General features: G+C 46.4%; 1 protein-coding gene across 2 annotated transcripts in view; it reads right to left on the bottom strand.

Annotated features, from left to right (window-relative positions):
• Positions 1 to 27,663, bottom strand: part of CHST11 (carbohydrate sulfotransferase 11) — a 302,655-nt gene that overhangs the window by 149,115 nt on the left and 125,877 nt on the right. For both annotated transcript variants that reach the window (XM_002752930.6, XM_009004520.4), the window contains exon 2: positions 7,041 to 7,126. In XM_002752930.6, coding sequence (XP_002752976.1) covers positions 7,041 to 7,126 — 86 coding nt within the window. The remainder of the gene's footprint in view (positions 1 to 7,040; positions 7,127 to 27,663) is intronic.

Raw genomic sequence — 27,663 nt, 5'->3', positions numbered from 1 at the left:
CAAGTCTGGGTTCTCCTTCTTACTGGCTCAAGAGGGAAGTGGCTCGAGGGTCCCTTTCACAAGGCTCCTCCCAATACTTTGGCTGAGGACTTGGCATCTTGGATTGGCCCACATGCTGCTAGCTGGGTTTCCAGCACCGTAGGCATCAGACCCACAAACCTGCAAATGGAGTAGATGAGGGACAATGATCTGAGTGTCCTAGTGGAAAACAGGCACAGAGGCTTTACATAGAAAGATAGTAGAAACTGTGTAGTGTGAACAACCTCAGTGTATATGCTTTGAGTTGCTTTTCACATAATGAGTTATGTCCTGCATTGTAACTACCTGGGTTTGGTGTCATGTGTGTGGTAAAAAGAGTTTACCAAGACAGTTGTAGGTGAAGAAAGGCAGATTTATTAGAAAAAGTGTGAAAACATGTTTCAAGGGTGCAATGGGCTGGTCAGCAAGAGAGGAACTGACCGCGAGTGGACGAAGGCTTGCTGGGGAGTCTACAGGATGGTGCTTGCGCTGTGTGCTGAAGAGGGCTTTGTGCAGTACTGATAATGCCAAGGTTGTAGCGACCTAACTTGCAATTTTCTATCCACCGTGGGTCTGGTGACAGGTGGGTGCAGGAAGATGGTGAGTTATTTGCACAGGAGGACTCTGTGTCCTTGACCGTGAAGAAAGGCAGACGTATGGCTTATCTGCTTTCTCTTTTTGCCTTCCCTTGGTCCTACCATCCTGCTTCTCCCGCCCTAATTAGGACTTTGCGAGTTATAGGTTATGTTAGAATCAAAGACTTTTAGGATCGGGGGTAGCGGATGCTTAAAGACCCTCCAACCCAGGGCTTCGGAACCCTGGCTGTCCATTAGACTCACTTAGGGAGCTCTGAAAAATATCAGTCCCCCAGGCCTAACCCAGACCAATAAAATCAGAATTGCCAGGGGTGAGGCCTGGGCACTGGTGATTTTCTAAGAGCTCCCAGGGTGTTTCTAATATGAGGACGACAGGTTTGAGAATCACTGATCCAGTCTAACCCCTTCATTTTATAGATGACAATGCTGAGGCCTGGAAGGGGACATTACTTGCCCTGGAGAAGCCTCACTGTTAGCAAGCAGCCAAGTCAGAAGGAGAAGCTAGGTCATAAGATGCACACCATGTTCTGTGGGCCCCTCATGACCACCAACCCTGCCCAGAGGTGAAGGCCACGTGGACTGGAAACGACAAGAATGCAGACATGACCCAAGCCACATGCTGCTGACCTGCTTTCCTGCCCCTCTCCTATCAGCCCTCACTGAAGTGGCATTACCCTCACTCCAGCCACAAACCCCTCCTAGTTCTCTGAATGCACCATGGACTGTCTCTCTGTAGCCTCGCTGATGTTCCCCGCTCTGTGATGCTGTTCCCTCTGCTTTAACATGGGGAAGTCTGCTGTATCTTCAGAGACCGGACTCAAATCCTGTCTAAAGGCCCCCACTGTGCACCGCACCTCAGAGGCTAACGGCTCACTCCTGATGCTCTCATAACTTTGCACAAAGCATCTATCTTATACCACTTACCAGGTTCCATGGCCCAGGTGCCTCTCTTCCCCATGCCCTTTTCCTCTGTTTATTCTACAGATGTCCATTGAAGCAACAAATTTTTACAAGCATTGCTGAGAAAGCTATTTAGCTTGGGGCTAAGAGAGTCTCCCAACTGCCCCAACAATATTTGGACTATTACAAGCTTTTATCAACCTAAACATTCAACGAAATCAATAAGCCTGGCTTTCAAATGTCACGGAGATGTTCGATCCCATGGCAGAATTCTTGAGGGTGATTCCTGCTCTGCCAGCTCCAGCCAGGAGACAAAGGCCTCTCCTTCACTGGGCTATATATCAGGTTCAGTAAGCAAAAAAGAAATGGGCGTGTTTTTTGTTTGGTTTTTTTTTTTTGAGGTGGAGTCTCACTCTATCACCCAGGCTGAAGTGTAGGGGCATGATCTCCGCTCGTGGCCTCCCAGGTTCTCTTTCCTCAGCCTCCCTAGTAGCTGGGATTATAGGTGTGAGCCACCACACCCAGGTAATTTTTATATTTTTAGTAGAGACGGGGTTTTAGCATGTTGCCCAGGCTGGTTTAGGACTCCTGATCTCAGGTGATCCGCCACTTCAGCCTCCCAAAGTGCTGGGACTACAGGGGTGAACCACCACATCCAGCCTGCAATTATTTACATCTACTGTCCATTCCATGGCATTTCAGAAGTCCTGGCCCCTGCTGTTGTGAATTTTGCAACTGGTCCTGAGCATACCCCAGGTCTCAGCTTGAGTGACTGGGAAAGAGAATCCCAAGAAATCATTTTTCCACCCAGGAAAAATAAAGCACTAGCTGCTCCTCATCCTACAACCTAGCCACGCTACATAAGCCTGACTCTCCCATTCAGGAGCTGTGTGATTGGCACATCGCTCAACCCTCTGAACCGCAGTTAACTTATCTAAAACACGGCCTTACTGGAGACCATCCTCTTTGGGTTGTTTTAAAGATTCCATGAGATGGGCGTGAAAAATACGTAGAACGGTCACTGGCATGTAGTAGACATTTAGTGAGTAGTCATTTGTCTTCCTTTTTTCTCTCATCCTTCTTTCCTTCTGACTTCCTCCTCCCTCCCTCTCTTGTCCTCCCCATCCTGCTTCCCGGAGTCCACCTGATGGAGAAATAAGTTTACTTTAGCACTCTAAAGATTTGACCAAGAAGGAGTCAAATTTGTATGTAACGGAGATTTCAGTGGGGACCTCCAAGATCTTGTCATTCCCTGTTTTCCTGGAGCCTTTTTTCTTCCCCTCAAAGAGTTCCCCAGAATTCCTCTAAATCCCTTGAACACTGTTTGGTCCTCAGAGACTCCTCGGACAATTGGATCTGCTGTGCCCAGTGCAAACCTTCTAGACCTAGAGCTTATAAGTTCATGGTCAGCCCCGCGCTGTGTCCCTTCCCTTGGAACATGGTAATCACAGAGCAAGTGTAAGTGCTAAAGAAAGAACCAAGCAGGGCAGGGCTGAACCACATGAGTGATGCTGTGAAGATTTCAGGGAACCCACGAGAGGACCGGGAGGTGGGCGAGGCAGAAGGACAAGCTGTCTCGCCCTCGCTGGCGTTTAGGGAAAATGAGGCCCAATTAACGGCTGACAACGCAGCTGTGCCCCCGTGCTTCTGAGCTGAGCCAGAGCGGCCCGCAGATGTGCTCGGCCCGCAAATATGCAGCTGACACCTCCTGAACTTTCGGTGACTTGATTCCAGCTGATCTGATGGGCAATTACATTTTATTTTGGGGCCAAGGAGACAGCAGAGAACCAGGAAAATTATAAGACATCAGAGTCCAGTTGTTCTAAGAACAGCAACTCCAAACTTTTTTTAACCAGTTGTTTTATTGGTTAGGAGTTTGTAGGGCACTAAAATAAGAAAACCTTGGACACCAAAATAAAAAAACTCTGCACACTAAAATCAGATTACAGCCAGTTTCCCAAGATTATAGCCAAGTTTCCCAGATGATAGCCAAAATTTCCCAGTTTTTCCCGATTTTCCTAACCCTTTGTCCAGTGAAAAATCTGGATTTGATATTTTTTTCTTTTTTCTTTATTTTTTTTGGAGAGGGGATAGAGTAACTCTCACCAAGAGAACTTTGCTAGTAACAGCAAGTACAGCATAGAAGTTAAAAAAAAAATTGGATTTGTAGTTTGTTTTTGGGTTGAATATCACTCTGTTTCTTACTAGCTATGCAGCCTTGGATAAGTTGTATGAAGTTATTGGCCTCAGTTCCCCCATCCATAAAATGGGGATATAAACCTAGCTTGGGGTTTATTATTATAAAGATTAGATAAGAGGTTTATAAGCATCTACATGGTATCTGGACTACTGTACTGGTACAGAGTAACTAAGATGATATCTTCTTGCCATAATGTTGGTTTCTTGTCACCTAAAATAAACAGTTCCTGTTTTCACCATTACATATCAAGCCCAAATAAGCAGTCAGTATAAAAAACGGAAACACCAGCTCGGGGAGCAGTTTGGTTTCTAGCAACTAGAGGGTTTGTCATCTGCCTCGGTGATACAACACCATTCCGGGCTCAGCAGCTTCAACAGCTTGGCTGGTCAGGAAATACAACAAACTGCACCAGAGCCCAATCAGGTGCAACGTTTGTAAATGGCTCGTGGACATGAATCCAGCTAAACTCAAGAGAAGCTCTTACTCCGTTCTCTCCTCAACTCCCCGGCCCACGGCAGCCCAGATGATCACCAAGACAGTTTCTCTGAAAAGTGCCACTTACTGAACTTGGGTGGGATGGAACATAATTGCAGCTTGTAAAGGAAACCAGCCTAAGAAAAAACATCCCCAGGAAACGAGGTGATTTTCCCACAGGGACATGTCCCTTGCTGGCTAATGGGGCCAGACAACTTGACCAAGACATCCTTGAAGGAGGACGCTGACTCACCCACCTGTGCCCTCCTCCCAAATGCCTCCAGAGCTGCTCTCCAGCCCTAGCTGCCCTCTAAGTCCCAGCCTACTGCCCCGAAGGCCCATCATCTAGACAGTGCTCAGAACACCACTGGAAGGAAGAAGGGGGGCTCTACCCAGGACAGGCATCTCTTCTCTGACTGGTTTACAGTTGGACTAAGTAGGGTCTGCCTCGCCAATTAACTCATTCCCCTCAGACCTGGGCTCAGAGTTACCAGCCACAAAAGACTAATCATACACCCTCTCCACCCTTTGGTGCCCTGAGCCTAGGGCTAAGCTACTAAGCTATATTTTCCTAGGCACAGGTAACAGCACATAAAGAAATGAATGAGGAAAATGAGTGAATAAACCCACAAAGGAGCAAACTCCACGGGAAGCTCCAACCAAGACATATCACCAAATGCAACATTCCAAGGCAGGTATTGTTCACCCCACATTATAAATCAAGGAAAGAAATCTCAGAGAGGTTAAATAAACACCTGACAGTCACATGGCTAAGAAATGACGAAACCAGGCTTTGAACTCAAGTCTGACTCCTAAGTCGAGGCTTCTGATATGGAAGCCTCCCTCCTGACCACAAAAATGCCGACTCATACCGACAGAGCCCCTGACACATCAGAATTATTTCACTCTCCCAACATTCCGGGGAGACTTTTAGGTAGGAAAACTGACCCCTAAAGAGAACTCATCATATATTCAGGGTTGCACAACTAGTTAGAGATGAAGCTGGGACTCGAATCTGGACTTTCATTTTTTGAATCACAAGTATTCGAGGGCCCTGTGTTAGGTCCTGGGGAGCCAACAGTGACCAGGACAGATGCAGTCCATGGACCTCCCACCCACAGGGGCGGAGACTTCAGAAAGAGCTTTTCCCATGACACCATATGTTGCTCATAAAATCTGCAGCAGTGTTTCAGCAGTTTTGTTTTGAAGGAGAAAATGATCTGAGAACAGAGGATATCAACAAAACGATGGGAATGGTTTGTATCTGAGGCGCCTGTGTTGTTTTCAGCATGGGTTACCAGAAGTCCTATCCTTTGTTGAAGCCCCATTCTGCCTCTTCCTTAAGGTGTGTGGACAGGCTAGGAGACCTATACCAAGCAGATTGTTTGGGCACCAAAGTGAACCCAACTATCAAATTTCCCACCGAGTCACCACAGAACTCAGTACAGGAAGCCTCAGGCAATACTGACTTGGCAATTAATGGGCTCATCTGGCCAAGTCACACCTAAAGACAGGGCATGAGTTAACCTAATTAGGCCACCCATGATGCATAAACCCAGGAGTCCATTTTTCCAGAAGGGAGTGTGGGTGAGAGATTGGGAAGGGGGGCAGAGGGCATCAGATAGTTCTCACGGGCATCCCTTTACAAGAGTTGTAAAATTCTGACACCTTTGAGGCCCAAGTATTATCTTCCTCCACCAGGTACCTTGGTCCACACAAGGATTAAATGTAGTCAGAGACGGCAGACAAAGCAGTACATTTTTCCCTCTTTTTCAACAGCTGTCGAAGGTCCATTGATGCTGCTGCTAGCTGTTCACTCACTGGTTCTGGGCATCAAGTGCTAATTAATGTTCCTACAAAAGGATCAGCCCCCAGAGTCTCCACATCAGGACCCACACACGCCACGGAGGCTGTCTCCATGGCAACCAGGCCTCTTAACTTTGCACTGGCTTTCCACAGAAGACACTTTTCCTCGGTTGGAGCTTTTTTTTTTCTCAAAGAGGAGCTCTTTTTATAATTGATGGCACAGAGGCCACGTTTGCTGCCTCATTAAACTAACAAGTCAGATTTACTGAGGCAGTCACTTAGCAAAAAGTCCCTGCTCACAAGGGAGTTTGCCAAACTGGCACACTGAGGTGGGGCATCACTGGGCTTTAATATGAGAGAGCCGAGTGCGGTGACTCACGCCTGTAATCCGAACACTTTGGGAGGCCGAGGCGGGCGGATCACAAGGTCAAGAGTTCGAGACCAACAATATGGCCAATACGGTGAAACCCCATCTCTACTAAAAATACGAAATTTAGCTGGGTGTGATGGTGGGTGTCTGTAGTCTCAGCTGCTCAGGAGGCTGAGACAAGAGAATCGCTTGAACCAGGGAGGTGGAGGTTGCAGTGAGTCGAGATCACGCCCCTGCACTCCAGCTTGGGTGATAGAGCGAGACTCCGCCACAAAAATAAAAAATATGTGAGATGTAGGAGGTGGGTGTCAAGTGTACCCACATGCAAGCTTTCCTTTGAGGATACCAGGGAAGACTGCAGAGCCTCGCTGGCCCTTGAATTTCCGAGTCCCATTGCTGGGACTTGAGACTATGTTAATCTTAAGAGTTCAAACCCTGGGCAGGTCTGAATGCTTAGCATTCTGCCTAGACATTTTGCTAATTCTAAACATCCCTTGCTAGAATTTTTCATAGATGCCATGTAGAAAAAGTGTGACAAAGAAAGCAGCCACTGAAGGTAAAATGCCAGGCAGTGAAAGGAAGCTTGAAATCCCCCACAGGCCACAGTTTTAGAGTTTTTAGTATCCACCCCCACCAAAAAAAAAAAGTTCACGTGCTGACAGTGCTGGAGGCTTACCTGCATCGGGTTGTAGAGTTCCTGCAGGGGGCTTCGGGACCCCTTCCGGCAGCAGATGTCCACGCCAAAGGGATTCCTCCGCATGACTGAGGAAAGAAAGTGAAGGCTCATCAGAAATGAGCAACAAAGATTTGTTGTCTGACAAAGAAAAGGCACAGAGGAGGGAAGAAGAAACAGGCAGGAAAGAAAGAGAAAAGCAGCTTCTAGCAAAGGAAGATTTCCAGGCTGTCCCTTCTCCAACGGCACAGCTGCCGTCTGTCTTCCCAACATTCAGGCATCTCCACACCCAGAAGGATGTAAATCATGCTACAAAGTCTCCCCAGCAAGTGTTTTAAGAACACAGGACAGGCATCTAAAAACTCACTGAAATGAAACCACTGAGGAAAGATAGGGGAATGGCTGCTTCAAGTCAGCAAATTCCACCCAGCACCAGGCTTGGTGACACATTTAAAAATTCCGCAGATGTCTCCAGCAACCCTCAATGCCTTCTTATTCCTGGTCCTGGGAAGTCGGGCTTCTGAGGATGAGCAGGTCCTTCCCCAGGAGTATCCTCCCACTGGATAGGTCAGAGGCCCAGCCTCCCCAAAGACTCTCCTCAATTAAACTATTTTTAGTGAAAATATCAGCATGAAGCAGAAAGGAGAAGAGTTTACGGTTCCAGACAGAGATGGTACTTACAATTAACAAAAGAGGGAGAATAAAGTGAACTCCTCAAAACCCACCAGCATTGAGGTTACCAAGAACTCTTTAAATGGCAATGAATTCTTTCTTTTTTATTTTTCTTGTTCACAAAACACCCTCACTCTGTGCAGCCCCTGACACATGGTGTAATGCATAGCCCTGGGCTTGATCATTATTTGTTAGAGGCAGAAGGAAGGAGAAAGGGAGGGAGGAAATGGGGGAAGAGAAGGAAGGAAGGAAGGAAGGAAGGAAGGAAGGAAGGAAGGAAGGAAGGAAGGAAGGAAGGAAACTAGGAGGGAAGGAAGGAGAAGAGAAGGAAGGAAATAGGAAAGGAGAAGGAAAGGGAGGGGAGAAAATGAAGGAAGGAAGGGAAAAAGAGAGGAAAAGAAGGAGGGAAGGAAGAAGGAAAGAAAAAAGGAGGCAGGGAAGGAAGAAGGAAAGGAAAAAGGAGGCAGAGAAGGAAGAAGGAGGGAAGGAAGGAAGGAGAGAGGGAAAAAAGAGAGATGGGGGAAGAACAAATGAACAAAGGCTTTCTTCTCAAATATGAGGCAGTTTTCTTATGGCTCAAGGTGCAACAGAAGCATGCAGGGAACAAGGAAAACAGATCCTTTCATCAGCCTAAAATATTCACCTGCTCCATAGAGGCAGCGAATGGACAGGGGGACATTCCCTGGAGCAGACAGCCTGGGTTTGAATCCTGGCTCTACCACTACCAGCTGTGTGACCTTAGGGAGACTACCTAACATCTCTGTGCCTCTGCTGTTTTATCTGTGAAACGGGAATGAGAGGGGCATCTAACTTCCTGGGTTGGATGTGAGGATTAAATAAGTTACTATTATGTGCAGAATGCTTAAAAGTGAGCCTGGCCAAAAGCCAGAGTTTAAAAGTGTTGATGACAAATTTCAGAAGCAATTTTAGATCCCCCTGGGAGGAGCAGGGGAACTTCTCTATTTGTGGCTATCAAGGGGCCGGGTGAAGAGTGAGCAGACCCCAAGCAGGGTGCAGCTCAAATGACTAGGAGGGCTGGCTGCAGGGTGCAAACCCAGGACCTCTGCTCAAAAGTCAATCTGAGGTCAGGAAAGGGAGGAGAGTCATCCACAGGCAGCTGATGACATCTGGAAGTTCTGTGGAGGATCAACTACTGCTCAGGTGAGTCTCCATTGGCTTGTCACTTTGAGCCACATGGAAACTCTGAAAGTCAATCAATGCCCGGAAACAAGAGGCTATGCTTTCTTTTTCCTTTGCCTTGACTTCCTAGGGCAGGGGTCAGCACGTTTTTCTGTAAGAGGCCAAACAGTATTTGCACTTTGCCCCCTCAGTCTCTGTCGTAACTCCTCCACAGGGTCACTGTGGTGTGAAAACCACCCCAAACGATATAGAAATGAATGGGAGCGGCTGGGCACCAACAAAACTTCACTTGTGAACAGGGAAATCTGGGAAAATGTCATCTAATTTTCATGTGTCAGAAAATATTATTCTTCTTTTGAGTTTTTTCTACCAATGAACAAAAATAGGCAGTGGGCCAGATGTGGCCGTCGGGCTGGAGTTCGCCAACCCCAGCCCTAGAGAACTGCCCCTACCCTGGAGAACTGCCCCAGGTCTTCTCGGGGTCAGTAGCACAAGCTTCAAGCACAGCTACATGCCGGCAGTCTTCCCGGGGGAGGAGGCAATTGCAGGCAAATGTCAATACGTTAAAGCCATTCGAATTTGATCAGGCTGTCCAGAGAAACACTGGTTCTTTGTTCCTCCAGCCCCAAGAAGAGAGAAAAAAATTCTTTGTGTTTCTCTTTAATTTATGACTTCATTTTTCATTTCCACCAAAAAGGAGGTAAACTGTTAAATGCATGCAAGTTACCCTTCGTGTACAATGACATAGCAACACTTCGAAGAAATAAAAACAGCCATAAAACTTGTAAAATTATGCCCACGCCAGGCGAGATTAAATTCTCCCTATGGCGGCAGACAGGCTCATCGAGACCCATGGCTCCGGGACCGCCGAGGTGAAAATCCTACCAGGGAATCCATTAAAAGCCTGCTTTTATGGGGGGCAGTATTATTTAATTGGTTTATTTTTCTAATACAAGGCCTTTAAAATGCTTTGACCGTGTGGGGCCTGAACCTTGGATTCTTTGCCCACAGCCATCAGCCCTGCCCGTGACTTAACTGGGTGCCATGGGAACTGGCCTTGGCTCCCCAGACCACAAAAGCCAAAGGGGCCTTGTGTGCCTTTTATGGGAATGATAACAACCGCACAGTTTCTGGAGGGCTCACTGTGCACCAGGCAGCCAGTGCGGTGTGATGCTTCCCACGGTGAAGGAAGTACCTGCATTTTATAGATAACCCCTCCAAGCCGCCCTTTACTGCAGGCGCTTGGCCAAGGTCAAGGTCCTGTCAATGGAAAGGAGCGAAGCTGAGCTACGAGACTGACTAGAGCTGCCCGACCTGTGAGCCAAGGGTCACCTCCCAACTTAGCTATTCCAGTTAGCCACAAGGATACAGGCCACAAGGATACCGGCCCACCAGGGTGAGAGGCTTGGGTCAGCACTTTATCTCTCCCCAAGAGGACAGAAGGAGCCAGATGACTCTGGAGGGGCCCAGTGACCTGTGGAAGGATGAGGAGAGTCAAGAAAAGCCAAGAAAAGATAAAGTCTCCCAAGTCCTCCATGTCATGTTCCAAAAACTGCAGTTTTTCAATGTGCGCTCTGCTCACTTTCCCCAGGATAGTGCATGTTAAAAAGGCAGATTTCTGGGCACATTCTTGGGCTTCATCCCAGAGTTGCTGAATCAGGAGGAGGGGGAGATGGAAGTTAAGGCCCCACAATCTGCATTTTAATAAGACTTCCCCACCACGGGGAAGAGAGGTACAAATTACACTCTTTATGCCTTCTGATTCTTGAGCATCCAATTATAGAATAAATAATTTCTGCACAACCTGGCCCCATCTACCTCAGAAGACACCGTGACATCTACCATAAGAGTTGTGGAACATCTCATACTGCTGCTGTTGTGTGAAGGTTCGGACCCTCCCTAGAAGCGGAGCCCCACTGTACCCACAGGGGCTTTTGGTTTCCAGGGGCCACAAATGACTTCTGGGCTTGTCATCTGCAAGTGGTAGCAATGAGGACCTACTCTGCTGCCTGGGATACAAAGGAAGGACCAGCAATTATGCACGTGAGTATATTTACCCACACATAACTTACAAGTGGCATTACGGAAGCTTGAGTAGCCAAGGCACAGACAGTGGCAGCTAATGTTGAGAGGGCACTGATGCTTTGCCAAGCAGCTCGCACATTTAACCCCCACAACAGTTTCATGGTGCAAGGACTACTCCCATTCTTTTTACTGATGATAATACTGCGGCCCGGCAGGGTTAGGTAACTTGCCCAGGTCTCATGACTAGAAAAAGGTGGAGACAGGATTCTGACTCAGGCGGCCCAGGCTCTCAGCTGCCACACTGAGTCACTTCTCCACTGCCAGGTAAGTCAAACATCTCCAGAGTCTCCTGGCCTGACACCTGGTTGGCTGGCCACTTCTAGGACAAGTCAACATGCAGTCCAGTCTAGGACAAGTCCAAAGTGCCATAGGATCCATCAAAATGCTGTGATGACAAACTATTAATGAACAGTTATTACACTCATTCATTTGACAAGTTTTCATCAAGCACCTATAATGTGCGAGGCAACCTGCCAGTTACTGAGCTTGGGGGATGTGGCCTCTCTCTATCCTATTCACGTTGCTGCTGTGGTGCTTGGCATGTAGTAGATTCTCAAAAGGTTTATGGATGATAGAGGAGTTAACACTTCCTTTAAGAGCATCAGAGAGGTTTGGTGCTTGCTATATATGGAGAAAACTGCCAGTAGCATTAGGCTACAGTTATTTCTTTTTCCTTTGAAAAATGAAAGGTCTGATGATCAAAAGCCCCACAAAAAAAATCCCCGAAGCCCTGAGGACATTTAGCGGCAGCCTTCTGCTGTCCACCCCGCCCACTAGGAGTTTTATTTCGCCACAACACTTGTTTCCTCCTCTCTAAACTCAAATCAATGGGATTAAAGATTTTTTTAAGAATCTAATTAGCTCAATTTACAGTCTGATTTCTTAGACCCAGGAACAATTCTATATCTTCCACGATACATAAATGAAGCTGAAATTAAACTCAAGCCGCTCATGTTTGTTTCATTATAATGAAGAGCACGTTGTTTTCAAGTGGACGCTCCATTCCCACTCTAATGAGAGCAGCCCATGGAGAGCTGGCTCAGGACAAGGGAATCAAGCCCACCTCGTTCTCAGAGTGACTCCCAGTGACTCTCAGTGCTGCTGGAACGGAGGGGAGCTGCTGGATTGTTAATTCAGGTCTGAAAACATAGAAATGAAATACTGCGGGACCCTGAGTAGGAACTTGCCTCTCATGTATGTCCTAAAACCAAACACATGTAGAATTCCAAGGGATTAGAGTCTAGGCTTGTCCCCTCAATTTACAGAAGAAACTCAGAGATCTTACACATTCACCCAAAGTGCCCAGTGTAGCTAGCAGCAGAGCCATGGCTGGAAGTCCTGTCTTACAAAATAAAGTACCACGTAGTGAGAATGTACCATGTATCTGATGCCTGACACAACGCTCAGCCTTTTTCTCACATTGTTCCATTGAATCCTCATAGAAACCTTACAAGTCAGATATAATAATGATGTCACATAGTCCCAGTGTGAACTTGAGAAAGCTGAAGCCCAAAGAGGTTAAGTAAATTGTCTGAGATCACACAGTCAGCAACAGCAAGGGCAAACAGCAAATTTACAACCCAGAACTGCTGCTCTCCACAGTGCTATCTCGAAAGGCAGTCAAGGATACTTTTACACTTACAACTCCTACCATTTTTGGGCTGTCACTTCCCTCAACGTTTCAAAATGAAGCACTGCTGTACTAAATCACCCAAGTCCAGAGGGGTCTCTGCTCCTTGCGCTGGCAAAACAACTCTAATACTTGGCTGACTTCAGACACTTTCCAAATGTGACTTGCTCACAGGCTGGGCATGATTCATCTGCTCCACACTTTGAGAGTGCAGAGCAGCAATGCAGTCGCAGAAATGTTTTTTTTTTTCACCGAATGCACAAATTCATGTTGGAGCCCTACCAGTGTGGTTCATCCATTAAGACAGGACAGTATCTGATTCAACCTCATCAAGTTAGAGGGTGAGCAATACCCACCTTCCTCAGAGGGAGCCGCTCCTGCGAGGACAGGCGATCCTGTTTCACACCTGGGAGACCCAAGTCAGCCCTCAAGGGACACTAAGTCTCCCAGCTCTCCCTCATCCTCTTCTGAGGTCACTGTGACGAGACTAGAGTGACCAAGCAGTCTAGTTTGCCCGGTCTGAGGAGACCCCGGGATTCAGGACTGTCAGTGCTAAAACCAAGTGAGTTCCAAGCAAACCAAGATGGTCTTACAGGCCAAACCAAGTAAATCCAGCAACACTCTTTGGAAGAAGAAGGTTCAACCAGAATTGGATTCAAGTCCTGGTTTCACCCATTAACTAGACTTGGGGCCTTGGGTCAGCTTCCTGATCTCTCAACTACACAATTCGGTGAACAATGCCTGTATCGTACGGTGCTGGTGAAAATGAAATGAAAATGTCAACTAGCCTGGTCTGTGGCACTGAAAAACTCAGAAGTCACAGAGCTGGATCCCACCCCTAGCTCTGCCACCAAACTAAGATCATCACTTTGAACTAGGTCTCCCTGGGCCTCTGTTTTCTCCTTGGTCAGGTGAAGTGGGTCAGCCAGGTGATTGCTAAGTCCTTTCCAACTCCAAAGTCCTGACTTCCAAGCACAGGGCGGTGGGGCATGTCCCTGTAGAACCATGGGTTAAACAAGCCCACCCTAGAATTGCTCAGGTTTGGGGAGTCTGGGTGGAAGGAGCAGTGCGTGGGGAGAAGTGAAATGGTAATGGTGTGGGAGGAAAGAATCTGAGGCCAGGAGAGGCAGGGAACGGAAACTGTGAGAACAATCTCCACCTGGTTCACAATCCAGCAGGGTCTAAAAGCCTCTGGTGGTGAGATTTTTATCATTTTGTAATAAATACAAAAATAGGACATCCCCTCCAAAAAAAAAAACCTTATATAGAAGCAGAGCTGGCAGTCTGTAGCTCCGTGGGGCCTGGGCCACAGGGGTAGCTTTTAGGACAAACTCCTTGTCTCAGTAACCCAGCTGCAACCTGACGTTCTCCCAGGAGGGAATCAGAGTTAGGGGATCTCAGAGTGGGAGGAATCTGGCCTCTCATAGAAGCACTTTGAGGCTCTCCTTAGGAATGACTTACATAATTTTGAGTCCAGCACTGCCAACACTCTCCCATTCATTCATTCATTCATTCATTCATTCATTCATTCATTCATTTATTGAGACAGGGTCTCACTCTGTCAACCAGGCTACAGTCCAATGGCCCAATCTTAACCTCCGCCTCCCAGGCTCAAGTGATCCTCCCACCTCAGCTTCCCCAGTGGCTGGGACTACAGGCATATGCGACCACATCCAGATAATTTTTGCAATTTTTTTTGTAGAAACAGTTTTGCCATCTTGCCCAGGCTGGTCTCGAACTCCTGCATTCAAGCAATCCTCCCAACTTGGTCTCCCAAAGTGCTGCGATTATAGGCGTGAGCCACCACTCAGGCCTTACTCTCCTTTTAAATGCAAAGGAAGAAACTCTTCTAACACTACAGCTCAAGCACATAGTTTGAGCTGATTTCTGGAAGGAATTCCAGAACTGGAGGAAAGAGAAGAAAGAGCAAAATAAAAGTGGGGGTGGGAGGTAGAGGGTGGGGGAGAGGACTGAAGCCCAAAGGCTTCTTCTACATCAGTTAGGCTTAGACTTGGTGCAATCCTAAACCATTCTTGTAGATATGAGAGGTAAACAGAAGCCAGTAAGTCCCCTGAAAACTGCATCTGAAGCTAGTCCATTCAAGATTTAAAAATACCCAGGAACCTCTATCTCTGTGAGATTTCATTTTATTTCAAGGATCCTGGAGCTCTTTGAATCCAAACTCATGTCTGGAGTCTGAGGGTTTCTTAGCCCTCATCTGGTCACTCCTGCTCATTTGGAGAGAGAAATACTGGGCCCAGCACAGGGACAGAATGGCCAGAGGTCCCACAGCAGGACTGGTGATCACACCTGGGCCTGGCCAAGCCCCTCACCTCCCAGGTTTGCCGGTCTCTACCTGTCCACTGCCTAAATGCTCCGTGCATAGCAGGTACTTGGTATGTTTGTATCAAATGAGTAAAAAGCACAGATCAAGTGATCTGAGGAATTAACCACAGATATTCTACTAAAGGATATCAGACCAAATCACTTACTAATAGCAAAAGAGCAACGAAAAGGCGTCAGCGTGTTCTCTTCTAACACATTCTTCTCAAAGTGCCAATGCCGCCTCAAAGTGCTTCAGTTACCTTCTTAGCCAAAGTACTTAAAACAAAAAGAAAAATTAATATGATATGCTCTTGTGGTGCTGTGATGTGCCTTAAATAAGCTCTGCAAGTCCCCAGTAAACATGAGCCTTTATTACTGTCTCTCTCTATTCCAGCCAGGAGGTTGGTGGTATCATACCCATTTCACAGACAAGGAAGCTGAGGCTCAAAGAAGTTAAGAATTGACCTGATGACACAGCTAGTGAATGGCAGAGGTGGGATTCAAACCCAAAAACCTGTATGCTTTCTCCCACTCCAGGAAATGGGACATGTCACAGCTTATAGATGCTTGGGACTGAGAGAGACCAAGCAAATAGGCAGTCCCAAATGTTGACCCAGTGTTCTCCCACCAATCAGGCCTTCAGGAGCTTTACAAAATATTCAGCATGCTTGTATTCACAAGTGACTTTTCAGGATCCCCGAAACAGTGAGGCGAAAATAGGGTTCAGCCTAACCTGTCGTTCATGCCGTTATCAACCTTAACTCTTCCAAATCCTGTCCCTTCCCTCACCCAGTCTCTCCCACAGGGATAATTCAGAGCCATTAAAACCATCCCCAAATCTCTTTCTCCTTACTGGGACCCTATCAGCAAATTCACTGAAGAATACTGAGGGATTGGGGTTTATTTGATTTGAGAATAATCTGAACCTATATCATGGCCATTCCCATGTCAGCCTCTCCTACTACTCCAGATCCTCAAAGCAGGAGCCCCTCCCAACACCCAGCCTGCAGAAGGTGACTGTAGAACCAAAGAGAATTAAACTTGGCAGATGAAGGTCAAAGTGTGAATCTAAGAATTACACGAATGTGCTTGGTATAACCTGGAAAAAGACAGCTCCATCTAAGAGCTGTGAGATTTATTGACATGGAAGCCTTCCAGTGGGGGCTCTAATACTCAGCTTTAAAGAATATGCTCTGTACATTAAAATATGTACCTGCCAAGAGAAGAACTGGGCCACCAAATGGAGTCCCCCAAACTCATGGCCCCAGCAGCCAACCCATTCCCTCTTTTAGAGGATTCTGGCCCATCAGCAGAAACATGCCCAGAGAGCATGCCTACTTCCGAAAGTACAAGGTCCCTGCCCAAGCGCAAATCAGTTGTCAACCTGACAGGCTAGTGCACCATCAGGCACATCTAAGATAAAGAGGGCCCCTTAGAGACCACCTGGTCCAGTGATTTCCACACAAGGAAAGAGAATGAATCTATGCCGTTGGGGAAAGTGTCTTCAAAACTGCTTCTGGCCTGGTGCGGTGGCTCACGCCTATAATCCCAGCACTTTGGGAGGCCAAGGTGGGTGGATCATGAGGTCAAGAGATCGAGACCATCCTGGCCAACATGGTGAAACCCCGTCTCTACTAAAAATACAAAAAATTAGCTGGGCATGGTGGTGTGAGCCTGTAGTCCCAGCTACTCAGGAGGCTGAGGCAGAAGAATTGCTTGAATCCAGGAGGCGGAGGTTGCAGTGAGCCGAGATCATGTCATTGCACTCCAGCCTGGGTAACAAGAGTGAAACTCCATCTCAAAAAAAAACAAAAACAAAAAAAAACACTGGTTCTGACTGAACAAGAGAAAGGCAGAACACAAAGTGCTATACTCTAGATGTCTGTGTCCTGCCTGAAATTCATGCAAAAATACTAACCCCAAAGATAATAATTTTAGAGGGTGGGGCCTTTGGGAGGTGATTTGGTCATGGGGGTAGAGCCCTCATAAATGGGATACGTGCCCTTATAAAAGAAGCCCAGAAAAGACCACTTACACCTCCACCATGTGAAGACAGAGCAAGAAGAGACTGTCTGTGAACCAGAAAGCAGGGCCCCACCAGGCACCAATCTGCCAGCACCTTGTTCTTGGACTTCCCAGCCTCCAGAGCTGTGAGGAATAAATTTCTGTTGTGTATAAGCCTCCCAGTTTATAGCATTTTGTTATAGCAGTCTGAACAGATTAAGACACAAAGCTCAAACATAATCTCCCTGGCCAGTGGGGTATGCTGTCCACCCACTGAGAGCATGAGAGAGGGGAAGGGAGAAGAGGGAAAGTGATGGAGAGAAGGGGAAGGCAGTGGAGGGGAGGAGAGGGGAGGAGAGGGGAGGGGAGAGGAGGGGAGAGGAGGGGAGGGGGGAGGGGAGAGAAGGGGAAGGCAGTGGAGGGGAGAGGAGGGGAGGGGAGGGGAGAGGAAGAGGGAGGAGGTGCCAGGGACAAGATAAGGGAACTGTAATCCAGTTGAAACTACCTCATCCCTAACCCCATTTTATAGGTAAAGAAATGGACGTGCAGAGTAGAAGATGATCTGTCCGAGGACACACTGCTGGCTACAGGCAGAGTTGCAGCTAAAACAAAGATTTCCTGACTCCTGGCCTCATCCCTTTCTCCTTTTGCACCCGATTTAGATATAAATACACACAAAAAACCAAGACTGGTTTTATTTTAAAAGTACTATCCTTACTACATGTGATGAATTAACATTTTCTGTTGTCCTTTTTTAAAGTACTAGTCGCGACTCATTAAATCCATTTTACAACACACCAATGGGTCACAGTGCACGGTTTGAAAACGCCTGACTCAGATATCTTGAAAAACTAAAGTCAATGCCAGAGGTCCCACAGCAGGGCTGGAAAGCATACTTGACTTGACTCTTCCTTTAAGTTCACTTTGAGAGTGTTTATGAATGGAATACATTAAACACTGATAAAGGGAACTCATGGCTTCCACAGCTAAAAATTCCCTCCCACCCATCACAGTGGATGCCACCACCATTCCCCTAATTATTCTTGAATTCTCTTTTTTCTCTGCTGTTCCCCACTCATCAGCATGTCTCTGCCCTTACCACCTTGGTACAAGCCATCATCGCCTTCCCCTTCAGCCACGACAAAAACCTCTTAACTGGGCTCCCTGCTGCCACCCTGGCCTCTGTACTCTATTCCCTACCAGCGGCCAGAATAATCTTGTAAAAACATAAATCAGATCATAACAGCCTTCCTGCTCCAAAGACCTGCCACCATCTTAGAACAAAATCCACAGTCTTTCCATGGCCCTGAGGACCCCCCATGATACAGCCCCGCCTGCCTCTGCCCCTCCTCCACCATTCTGGTCATCTTGCTGCTTCACCAAAAATACCAAGCATGAGCCTCAGGGCCTTTGCACTCACTGGTCTGTCAGCCTGGAGCCTCTCTCTAACACCAACCACTGCTCTCTTCTTCACTCTGCCCTCTGACTGTGTCACTGGCTCCCCAGAGAGAGCTTCCCCAGACACACTGTCTCCCACGGCCTCACTGTCTCCCATGGCCTCACTTCTCACTTGTACTTCCCTCTCCTGTTCCTCCTTTTTTTTTTTTAAACAGATTCTCATTCTGTCACCCAGGCTGGAGTAAAATGGCAAAATCTTGGCTCACTACAACCTCCACCTCCCATGTTCAAGTGATTCTCGTGCCACAGCCTCTCAAGTAGCTGGGATTACAGGCGTGTGTTACCATGCCCAGCTAATTATTGACATTTTTAGTAGAGACAGGGTTTCACCACATTGGCCAGGCTGGTCTCGAACTCCTGGCCTCAAGGGATCCACCCACCTCAGCCTCCCAAAGTGCTAGGATTACAGGCATGAGCCACCATGCCCCACCTGTCATATTCTTCTTCAAGACATTGATTCCCTCCTGTCTTTTTATCTTAAATGCTTTATTGGTTGTTGTCCATTACCACCGTGAGACCCTAAGCTTCATCAGCAAAGGGACTTGGACCGTCTTGTCTATCACAATATCCACAATATTTCTAAAAGGGACCTAAATTCAGGGCCTGAATGAATAATTGAGTGAATTGGATGCACCTTTCCCAAAAGACAGGAAACTAAACTGTTTCTGAAATATAGTCACCCCAGTCCAGGCTCTTCTAAACTTTCCTGATAAGAGTCATCTGAGGTACTTATTTAAAAACATACATTCCCAGACTTCTGAATCAGATTCTCCTGCAGGGGGGCCTGGGAAGCTTCAAACTTGATGAGCACCGCAAGGGATTTGTATCTTGGAAGGGTCTAGGGACTTTGGATCAGTCAGACATGAGGAACAGGTGTACACATAGAGCCTGCACATGCAGGCCATTGAGAGGAGGGGGAAAAACTGGGGCCAGGTAGGGCCAGCAGAGCCAGGGACCTGTGGTACTTTCAAGGGTCATGTGGTACCTAATAGCCAAGGGACGGGCCAGCTAGGCTGAGGCATCTTCATTTCTTTATTTGTACTTTAAATCATCCCAGAGCCAACCCAAATGCCCATCGATGATAGACTGGACAGGGAAAATGTGGCACATATACACCATGGAATACTTGGCAGCCATAAAAAATGATGAGTTCGTGTCCTTCGTAGAGACATGGATGAACCCGAAACCATCATTCTCAGCAAACTGACACGAGAACAGAAAATCAAACACCGCATGTTCTCACTCATAGGCGGGTGTTGAACAATGAGAACACGTGGACACAGGGAGGGGAGCATCGCATACTGAGGTCTGTGGGGGGAAATAGGGGAGGGACAGCGAGGGGTGGGGAGTCGGGGAGGGATAACATGGGGAGAAATGCCAGATATAGGTGATGGGGAGGAAGGCAGCAAACCACATTGCCATGTATGTACCTATGCAACAATCCTGCATGTTCTTCACATGTACCCCAAAACCTAAAGTGCAATAAAATATATATATTTAAAAAAAAATTCATCCCAGAAAAGGATTTGAGGCCAAACCAAGAAAGCATTCATTTGACTGTGTAGTCAGACTGGAACCCTGGTACAAGCTCTTCAAGGCAAGACATAATACTGCAGCTTCGCTTTTTTGTTCGCTGTGATAAAATGCACATAACATAACATTACCATTTTGACCACTTTTAGGTGTCCAGGTCAGTGGCATTAAGTTCACTCACATTCTTGTGCGACTGTCACCAAGTACACATCACTTTGTACTTATTAAATAACAATTCACCGTTTCCCTTGCCCATGGTAACCACCATTCTAATTTCTGTCTCTATGAATTTGTTTTTTTTGTTTGTTTGTTTGTTTGTTTGTTTTGAGACAAGGTCTTTTATCACCCAGGCTGGACTGCAGTGGTGCGATCTGCGCTCACTGCAACCTCTGCCTCCCAGTCTCAAGCAATCCTCCCATCACAACCTTGAGTAGCTGGGACTACAGGCACAGGCCACCACGCCTGGCTAATTGTTGAATTTTTTATGGAGATGGGTTTCACCATGTTACCCAGACTGGCATTGAATTCCTGGACTCAAGCAATCCACCCACCTCAGCCTCCCAAACTGCTGGGGTTACAGACGTGAGCCACCACGCCCTGCTGAATTAGAACATTCTAAGTACTTCATACAAGTGGGACCACATAATGTTTATCCTTTTGTGTCTGGCTTTTTTCACTGAGCATAATGTCTTCTAAGTCCATCCATGTTGTAGGATGTATGAGAATTTCCTTATTCTGACACATTATTATTCTGAATACTGTTCCATCATACATATATACTGCTATCCATTCATCCACTGATGGACATTAGGGTTGCTTCCACCCTTGGCTACCACGACTCATGCCGCTATGAACACAGATACTCAGGTATCTGTCCAACTCCTGGCTGGGGTTTTGCTTTTTAAGCTGTTTTGCTGGGACATAGAGCAAACACCCTGAGGCAGGGCCCAGAGGCTGCTGGTGAGCAGGTTGGCTGGTGGCCTCCCAGCTGGTGTTGCAAGGATGGCAGGTGGGCACTGGAGCATGGCTGTCACGTGCAGAACTTCAGAACAGTGACCTTAGGTCAGACATCACTGGGAGGGACTTCAGTCAGCTCTTACTTAACTAAGTCTCGAAGTTGTTTGTGAGCCCGAGGACAGGCAAGGATGGAATCAAGACATAATGAAGCCACCTGGGTGGGTCTGGTCTTCGGTGGCGAGACAATTGAATCATCCAGTCTGTGACTCAAGTCGGGGTCATGGGCTGCAGGAACCTACGCAGAGCAAAGCTCAGCTCTGAAAGCAGCTTCAGGCTACTGAGGCTGTAATCCAAAAAGTGGCTTGAGAAGGTGACCCCGATATCATTTGAGATGCCAAAATTGTTTTCTTAAAAACCTAGGATGATTTCAAATGAAAAGTAAATATAGAAATGCAGAAAATGTCCAGAACTGGCAAATACATAGACACAAAAAGTAGATCAGCAATTGCCCAAGGCCAGGGGAGGGGATGGCAAGTGACAGTAAATAGACATAGAGTTTCTTTTCAGGATGATGGAAAGGTTCTAAAATTAGATTGTGGGGATGCTTGTATAGCTCTATAAATATGCTAAAATTCACTGAGTTCCACACTTAAAGTGGGTGAATTTTACATGTAAATATTTCAATAAGACTTTTTGAAATAAGTATAGAGATGTTTAAGAATAAACCCATAATATTAATATTTTCAAGATGTTGACCTATTTGAATAGATCTACATAGCAATACCAGTATGAAAGATTTAACTGAGCAATTTATTTGATTTGAAATTTTAAGCTGAAATCTAAGTTTATATATAATACTAGAACATTTTAAAAACTTAGTCTCTAAGCAATTGAAGAGTCTGAAACAATAAATAAATTAATTAAATAAATAAGTAAATCTGGCCAGGTGTGGTGGCTTAAGCCTGTAATCCCAGCACTTTGGGAGGCCAAGGCGGGTGGATCATGAGGTCAAGATATCGAGACCATCCTGGTCAACATGGTGAAACTCCATCTCTACTAAAGATACAAAAAATTAGCTGGGCACGGTGGCACGTGCCTGTAATCCCAGCTACTCAGGAGGCTGAGGCAGGAGAATTGCCTGAACCCAGGAGGCGGAGGTTGCGGTGAGCCGAGATCACGCCATTGCACTCCAGCCTGGGTAACAAGAGCGAAACTCCCTCTAAATAAATAAATAAATAAATAAATAAATAAATAAATAAATAAATAAATAAATCTTAAGATCCACCATATTCCTAAGTCTGAGGTAGCAGATTTATATTATATAAATACTTGAGCCGGACAGGATGGAGAACACATGTAATTTCAGCACTTGGGAAGGCTAAGGCCGGTGGACTGCTTGAGCCCAGGTGTTCAAGACCTGCCTGGAGAACAGGATAAAACCCTATCTCTACAAAAAATACAACCACCACCTGGGTGTGATGGTGCACGCCTGTAGTCTCAGCCACTGGGGAGGCTGAAGAGGGAGGACTGCTTGAACCCGGGAGGTTGAGGCTGCAGTGAACCATGATCATGCCACTGCACTCCAGCCTGGGCAACTGTGTGAGACCCTGTCTCAAAATTAACAAACAAATGAATAAATAAATGTTTACTTATTCATTGGGCAAATGAAGCATTCAAAAATAACTGTAAATAGATGACATTTTAAATGCAATTTAAATTGTTATCAAGCCAGGCACAGTGGCTCACGCCTGTAATCCCAGCACTTTGGGAGGCTGAGGTGGGCAGATCATGAGGTCAAGAGACGGAGGCCATCCTGGCCAACATGGTGAAACCCCGTCTCTACTAAAAACAGAAAAATTAGCTGCACATGGTGGTATGTGCCTGTAGTTCCAGCTACTCAGGAGGCTGAAGCAGGAGAATCGCTTGAACCCGGGAGGCCGAGGTTGCAGTGAGCCAAAATCAGGCCACTGCACTCCAGTCTGATGCCTGGCAACAGAGCAAGACTCTGTCTCAAAATAAATACATTAATTAAATTAAATAAGATTGTTATCATAAGACGGCGTTAAAGGACCAAATATTAATTAAAGGCCACCCTAAATGTAACTGCTAAAGGCTTATGAAGAGAACAGTAAGATTCTAAATTTAGCTGGGTGCAGAGGCTCAAGCCTGTAATCCCAGCACTTTGGGAGGCCAAGGCGGGTAGATCACGAGGTCAAGAGATCAAGACCATCCTGGTCAACATGGTGAAACCCTGTCTCTACTATAAATACAAAAAATTAGGTGAGCATGGTGGTGCATGCCTGTAATCCCAGCTACAGCCTGTAATCCTCAGGAGGCTGAGGCAGGAGAATTGCCTGAACCCAGGAGGTGGAGGTTGCGGTGAGCTGAGATCGTGCCATTGCACTCCAGCCTGGGTGACATGAGCGAAACTCCGTCTCAAAAAAAAAAAAAAATTCTAAATTTAAAGGTAGCTTCCTAGATTTATGATTTTAATTTTATTAGAAGCCTTTTCTGTATACAACTGTCATCCTAGTGACAAAAAAAAAAAACCCTCACATTAACAGAGAAGATAATTAATAGGAATTGGCATCTTCAGGCTGGCCTGAGGGTTGGAGGGTGAGAGTGTCTGGGGTGAAGGAGAACCAGCCCCTACCCCAAACCTCAGCGTAAATTCTGTCCCTGAAAACCTCTACAGTAGTAGAAGAACTTTATTGCTGAAAAACTTAAGACGCTGTGGAAAAAATGCAGTTCAAGGAATTGATATTGGCAGTTAACCTGGGGAAGCCCTTGTAAATTACATTTTATGTTCACTTAAATAAAACAAGAGAGACAGCACTGCAACACAGATCATATTAATTACATTTTACACACTTCAAGTGAGTAATTATAAGCCTTATGCATTTACTTTTCATTTATCCTTCCTCGCCTGCTGGAGAATGTTTCCCGTCTCCCAGCAGTTTCCCTGGAATGCTTATACATTTACTTTGCAGTGAGGCAGAAAACATGCCGAAGTGCTCTCTCCCCTGCCTGGCGCTCCAAGTCTGACTTTACAACCTGGACACGCTGATGCCTGCCTCTGGGGTTCCCCACAGCTTCAGAGACAGAGTAACGTAGCTGCTTGAGAAGGGAAATAGTCCAGGTAAACTTTATTTAAGCTACTCAAGCACAACAGGGCATTAACCCCAAACCCACCTCCTCGGACCCTTGAGTCCAGAAAGCTGTTTAGCTCTGCCCAGGAAAATCTCACACTCACACAGTCCTCACACAGTCCGACTGTGCCCAGCAACCCCACCTCACTCGGGTGGGCATCTTGCCCAGGGCTCCAGTCCCTCCTGGCCACACAACCTCTTAAAAGGCCAAGCGACTTTCACCCATTCTTTGTCCGTCTCAAGGGCACCTGGGCAAACTCTGAGCCTACCCAGGCTTCTGCTTTCTTTCCCTTTTCTCCACTCTTGTCCTAGAAGGCAGGGACAGGTCCTGGCTATGACCATGGTACAGTGTCCCTCCCAAATTCATATCCACTGGGAACCTCAGAAGGTGACCTCTGGAAATAGAGTCTCTGCAGATATAATGATTAAATTAAGTGAGGCTGGACTGGTGTCCTTATGGGAAGAGGAGAGGACACAGACACACACGGAAGAAGGCCGTGGACGACAGAGGCAGAGATTCAAGTGACGCAGCTACAGGCCACATGCCTGATTGTTGGGAGCCACCAGAAGCCAGGAAGAGGCAAGGAGGGATTCTGCCCTGGAGCCTTCAGAGGAAACACAGCCCTGCTAACACCTTGATTTTGGACCTCTGGTCTCCCTCTGGAACTGTGGAAGAACACATTTCTGTGGTGTAAATCCCGCCGTGTGTGGGAATTTGTCATGCAGCCCTAGCAAACTAATACACATGGGTTCCCATCTTGTGTGTCCTTGACAAGATACTCAGTCTCTTGGCTTCAACTGTCTCACCTGTAAAATGGGAAGAACTATTTGCCTACCTAGTGGGGTTACAGTGAGGGCTAAATAAGTTCATCCATGTTATGTGTTTGGAGCTGGGCCTGGCCCAGGGTAAGTGCTCAATAAGCCATAATTAGTTACCATTTCTAATTGCCCACACTCCCCTGTCTTTCTAATTATTTGAGAGTATCTCAAAACCTTCTTCTATTCCAACCCAAAATCTTGCTGTTATAAACATAATATATACACATTAGTCTGTGGATACACAATTCTTTCACAAATCAGAGAGGAGCTGTTGCCCAGTTAACAGACAGAAGGAGTTAACGATGCAGGCTGAAGGCCTGAGCGCTTTGGCATTGCTCCAGGTGAGTTCGAGGCTAGAGCAGGATGCTGGAGTGGGGCTGCAGAACAAGCACTGTGAGCATCCTTCCTCCAGAAGCAAAGACAGCTGGAAGACGGCCTCTCCCCCAAGGAAAGACACACTGCAGTAGCAGAGCTGGGGCTTCCAAGGCAGCACCCAGGGACCCAAACCCCATTTTCATTTCTATATTTTTAAGAGTTAAAGATGGGGATTAGCTTTTTCATTGTTCATTTCCATTATTTTCTTCTGACATTTTTCTGGCTCAAGATGCCAACAGAGAGAACACTGATTTGAAAAATATCCCCACGTGCACTACATCACTGGAGCCATGAAGATGTTTACAACCTTCAAATCCAGAAATTTCACTCTTGGGAAATTACACCAAGGGATTAATTCAACAGAAACTAAAATATGTATGCACAAAGATGTTTGCTATAGAACTTCCCTTCTAATGGCCAAAAATTGGAACCGCTGTAGGATATGAACTATCATTTATGAAATTATTCCCATAATCTTGGACCAATCAAAAAATGCTATCATCATTAAAAGTAGTAATGTGAAGACATGAAAATGGAGTTTAAGTTAAAGCAACAGAATTCAAAATATGCAGATCAGGAGCTTGGTTGTGTAAATACACATACACATATAAAAGAGAGCACAGAAAAATGAAAACAGGCAGGGCATGGTGGTTCACACCTGTAATCCCAGCACTTTGGGAGGCCAAGGAAGGGGGAATCACCGGAGGTCAGGAGATCAAGACCAGTCTGGCCAACGTGGTGAAACCCCATCTCTACTAAAAATACAAAAATTAGCCAAGCATGGTGGCGCACACCTGTAGTCCCAGCTACTGGAGAGGCTGAGGCACAAGAATCGCTTAAACACAGGAGGCGGAGGTTGCAGTGAGCCTTGATTGCACCACTGCACTCCAGCCTGGGTGACAGAGTGAAACACTGTCTAAAAAAAAGAAAAGAAAAAGAAACAATTGTTAGAGTAGCTTTTACAGTTTCTTTCATGTTGTATAGTATTCTTCCCACTAAAAATGATGATTCAACATAACGCAAGATCCAAATCAACTCTAAGTGTTAGAAATACTACTGAAAATCAGGCAAGGTCTAAACAAAGAGTTGGAATTTCCCCAACAAAAACCAATTATCTATCCGCAGCCACTACTGTGAATATTTTCACTCAAGAGATCTTTTGACATGGTGCGGTAGCTCATGCCTATAATCCCAGCACTTTGGGAGGCCTAGGAGGGCGGAACACTTGAGGTCAGGAGTTTGAGACCAAGGCCCAGCCAATATGGTGAAACCCAATCTCTACTAAAAATACAAAAATTAGCTGGGTGTGGTGGCGGGTACCTGTAAACCCAGCCACTTAGGAGGCTGAGGCAGAAGAATTGCTTGAACCCAGGAAGCAGAGGTTGCAGTGAGCTGAGATCTTGCCACTGCATTCCAGCCCGGGCAACAGAGTGAGACTCCATCTCAAAAAAAAAAAAAAAAAAAAAAAAAAAAAATGCGAGGAAAGGGGGAGATCTTTGAAAAATGAGAGCACAAGGCATTTGTTTAATTTCTGCATATTTTAGGAATATAGGATGCTTAAGTATGACTTAAGTTGCTGCCATCAAGAAGTGTTGAAGGGGTGAGGGAGATAAAAGCAGGTATCAGAAGAGATCCAAAAATGGATAAGGGAGGCCCCAGACAGGGGCAGAGGGCACACATGTGGACTCGGGGGAGGCTAGGCTGTACTTCAAGTGTGGTTGTTGAAAGGTGTTCAGGGGAAATGGCCATTGCAGCTGCCGCTGATGAAACACACCCACGCTCCCCTAATCTCCCTCACTCCCAGATTCCCTTCTTGTGAACCCAAGACACAAAGCTGAGCTCTGTTCTGTAGACCCTCCAAAGATATGGAATGGAATCAGAACCATCCCAAGGAGGGGAAAAAGATTCAAATCCACTGTAGTGGATTTTCCCCAGGGAAATTCGGGGAAACACTGAGAATTTTGAGGCGGGGGCGAGTAGGGGTTCACCTTAAAGTAAAAATAAAAAAGTGTCATGAAAAGATGGAGAGACAAGGTCCCATCTTTCTCCAGAAAGTAAGAAAACCACGTGCAAGACTTCTGTGGCCTTGATAAGCAGGAAGGCCTGGCCCCGGTGTGCCACACATATGTATGAGCCATGCTTAGATATTAAAATTCCCTCCAAGTTGGCCAGGCAGGTTCACTTGTGCAGGCAAATTAAAAAGCTGCTGTAAGACAATAAGGTGTCTGCAAATGGTTACCGCTACAAGAGGACATGAAGCTATTTGCATGTCTGTCTCTACAGGAAGTGGCCAGATGTGTTAGAAAGTTTCCGTTCAAAGCTTGCTGCCACCTGCGATCTGGGTGACTTGGGGAGAAGGGAAACAGGTACAAGCAGAAGACATGTGGAGTTCCAGCTCTATACAATGCTGAATGCCAGGCAGGCACTTTAGTAGATGTCATTTCATTTAACCCTTCCTTTCTCACTACCATCCAAGATG

Source organism: Callithrix jacchus, chromosome 9 (genome assembly GCF_049354715.1).
Source record: "Callithrix jacchus isolate 240 chromosome 9, calJac240_pri, whole genome shotgun sequence".
NCBI lineage: Eukaryota > Metazoa > Chordata > Mammalia > Primates > Cebidae > Callithrix > Callithrix jacchus.
Note: the sequence above shows the minus strand (reverse complement) of the source record. Positions and strands in the feature narration are given on the sequence as shown.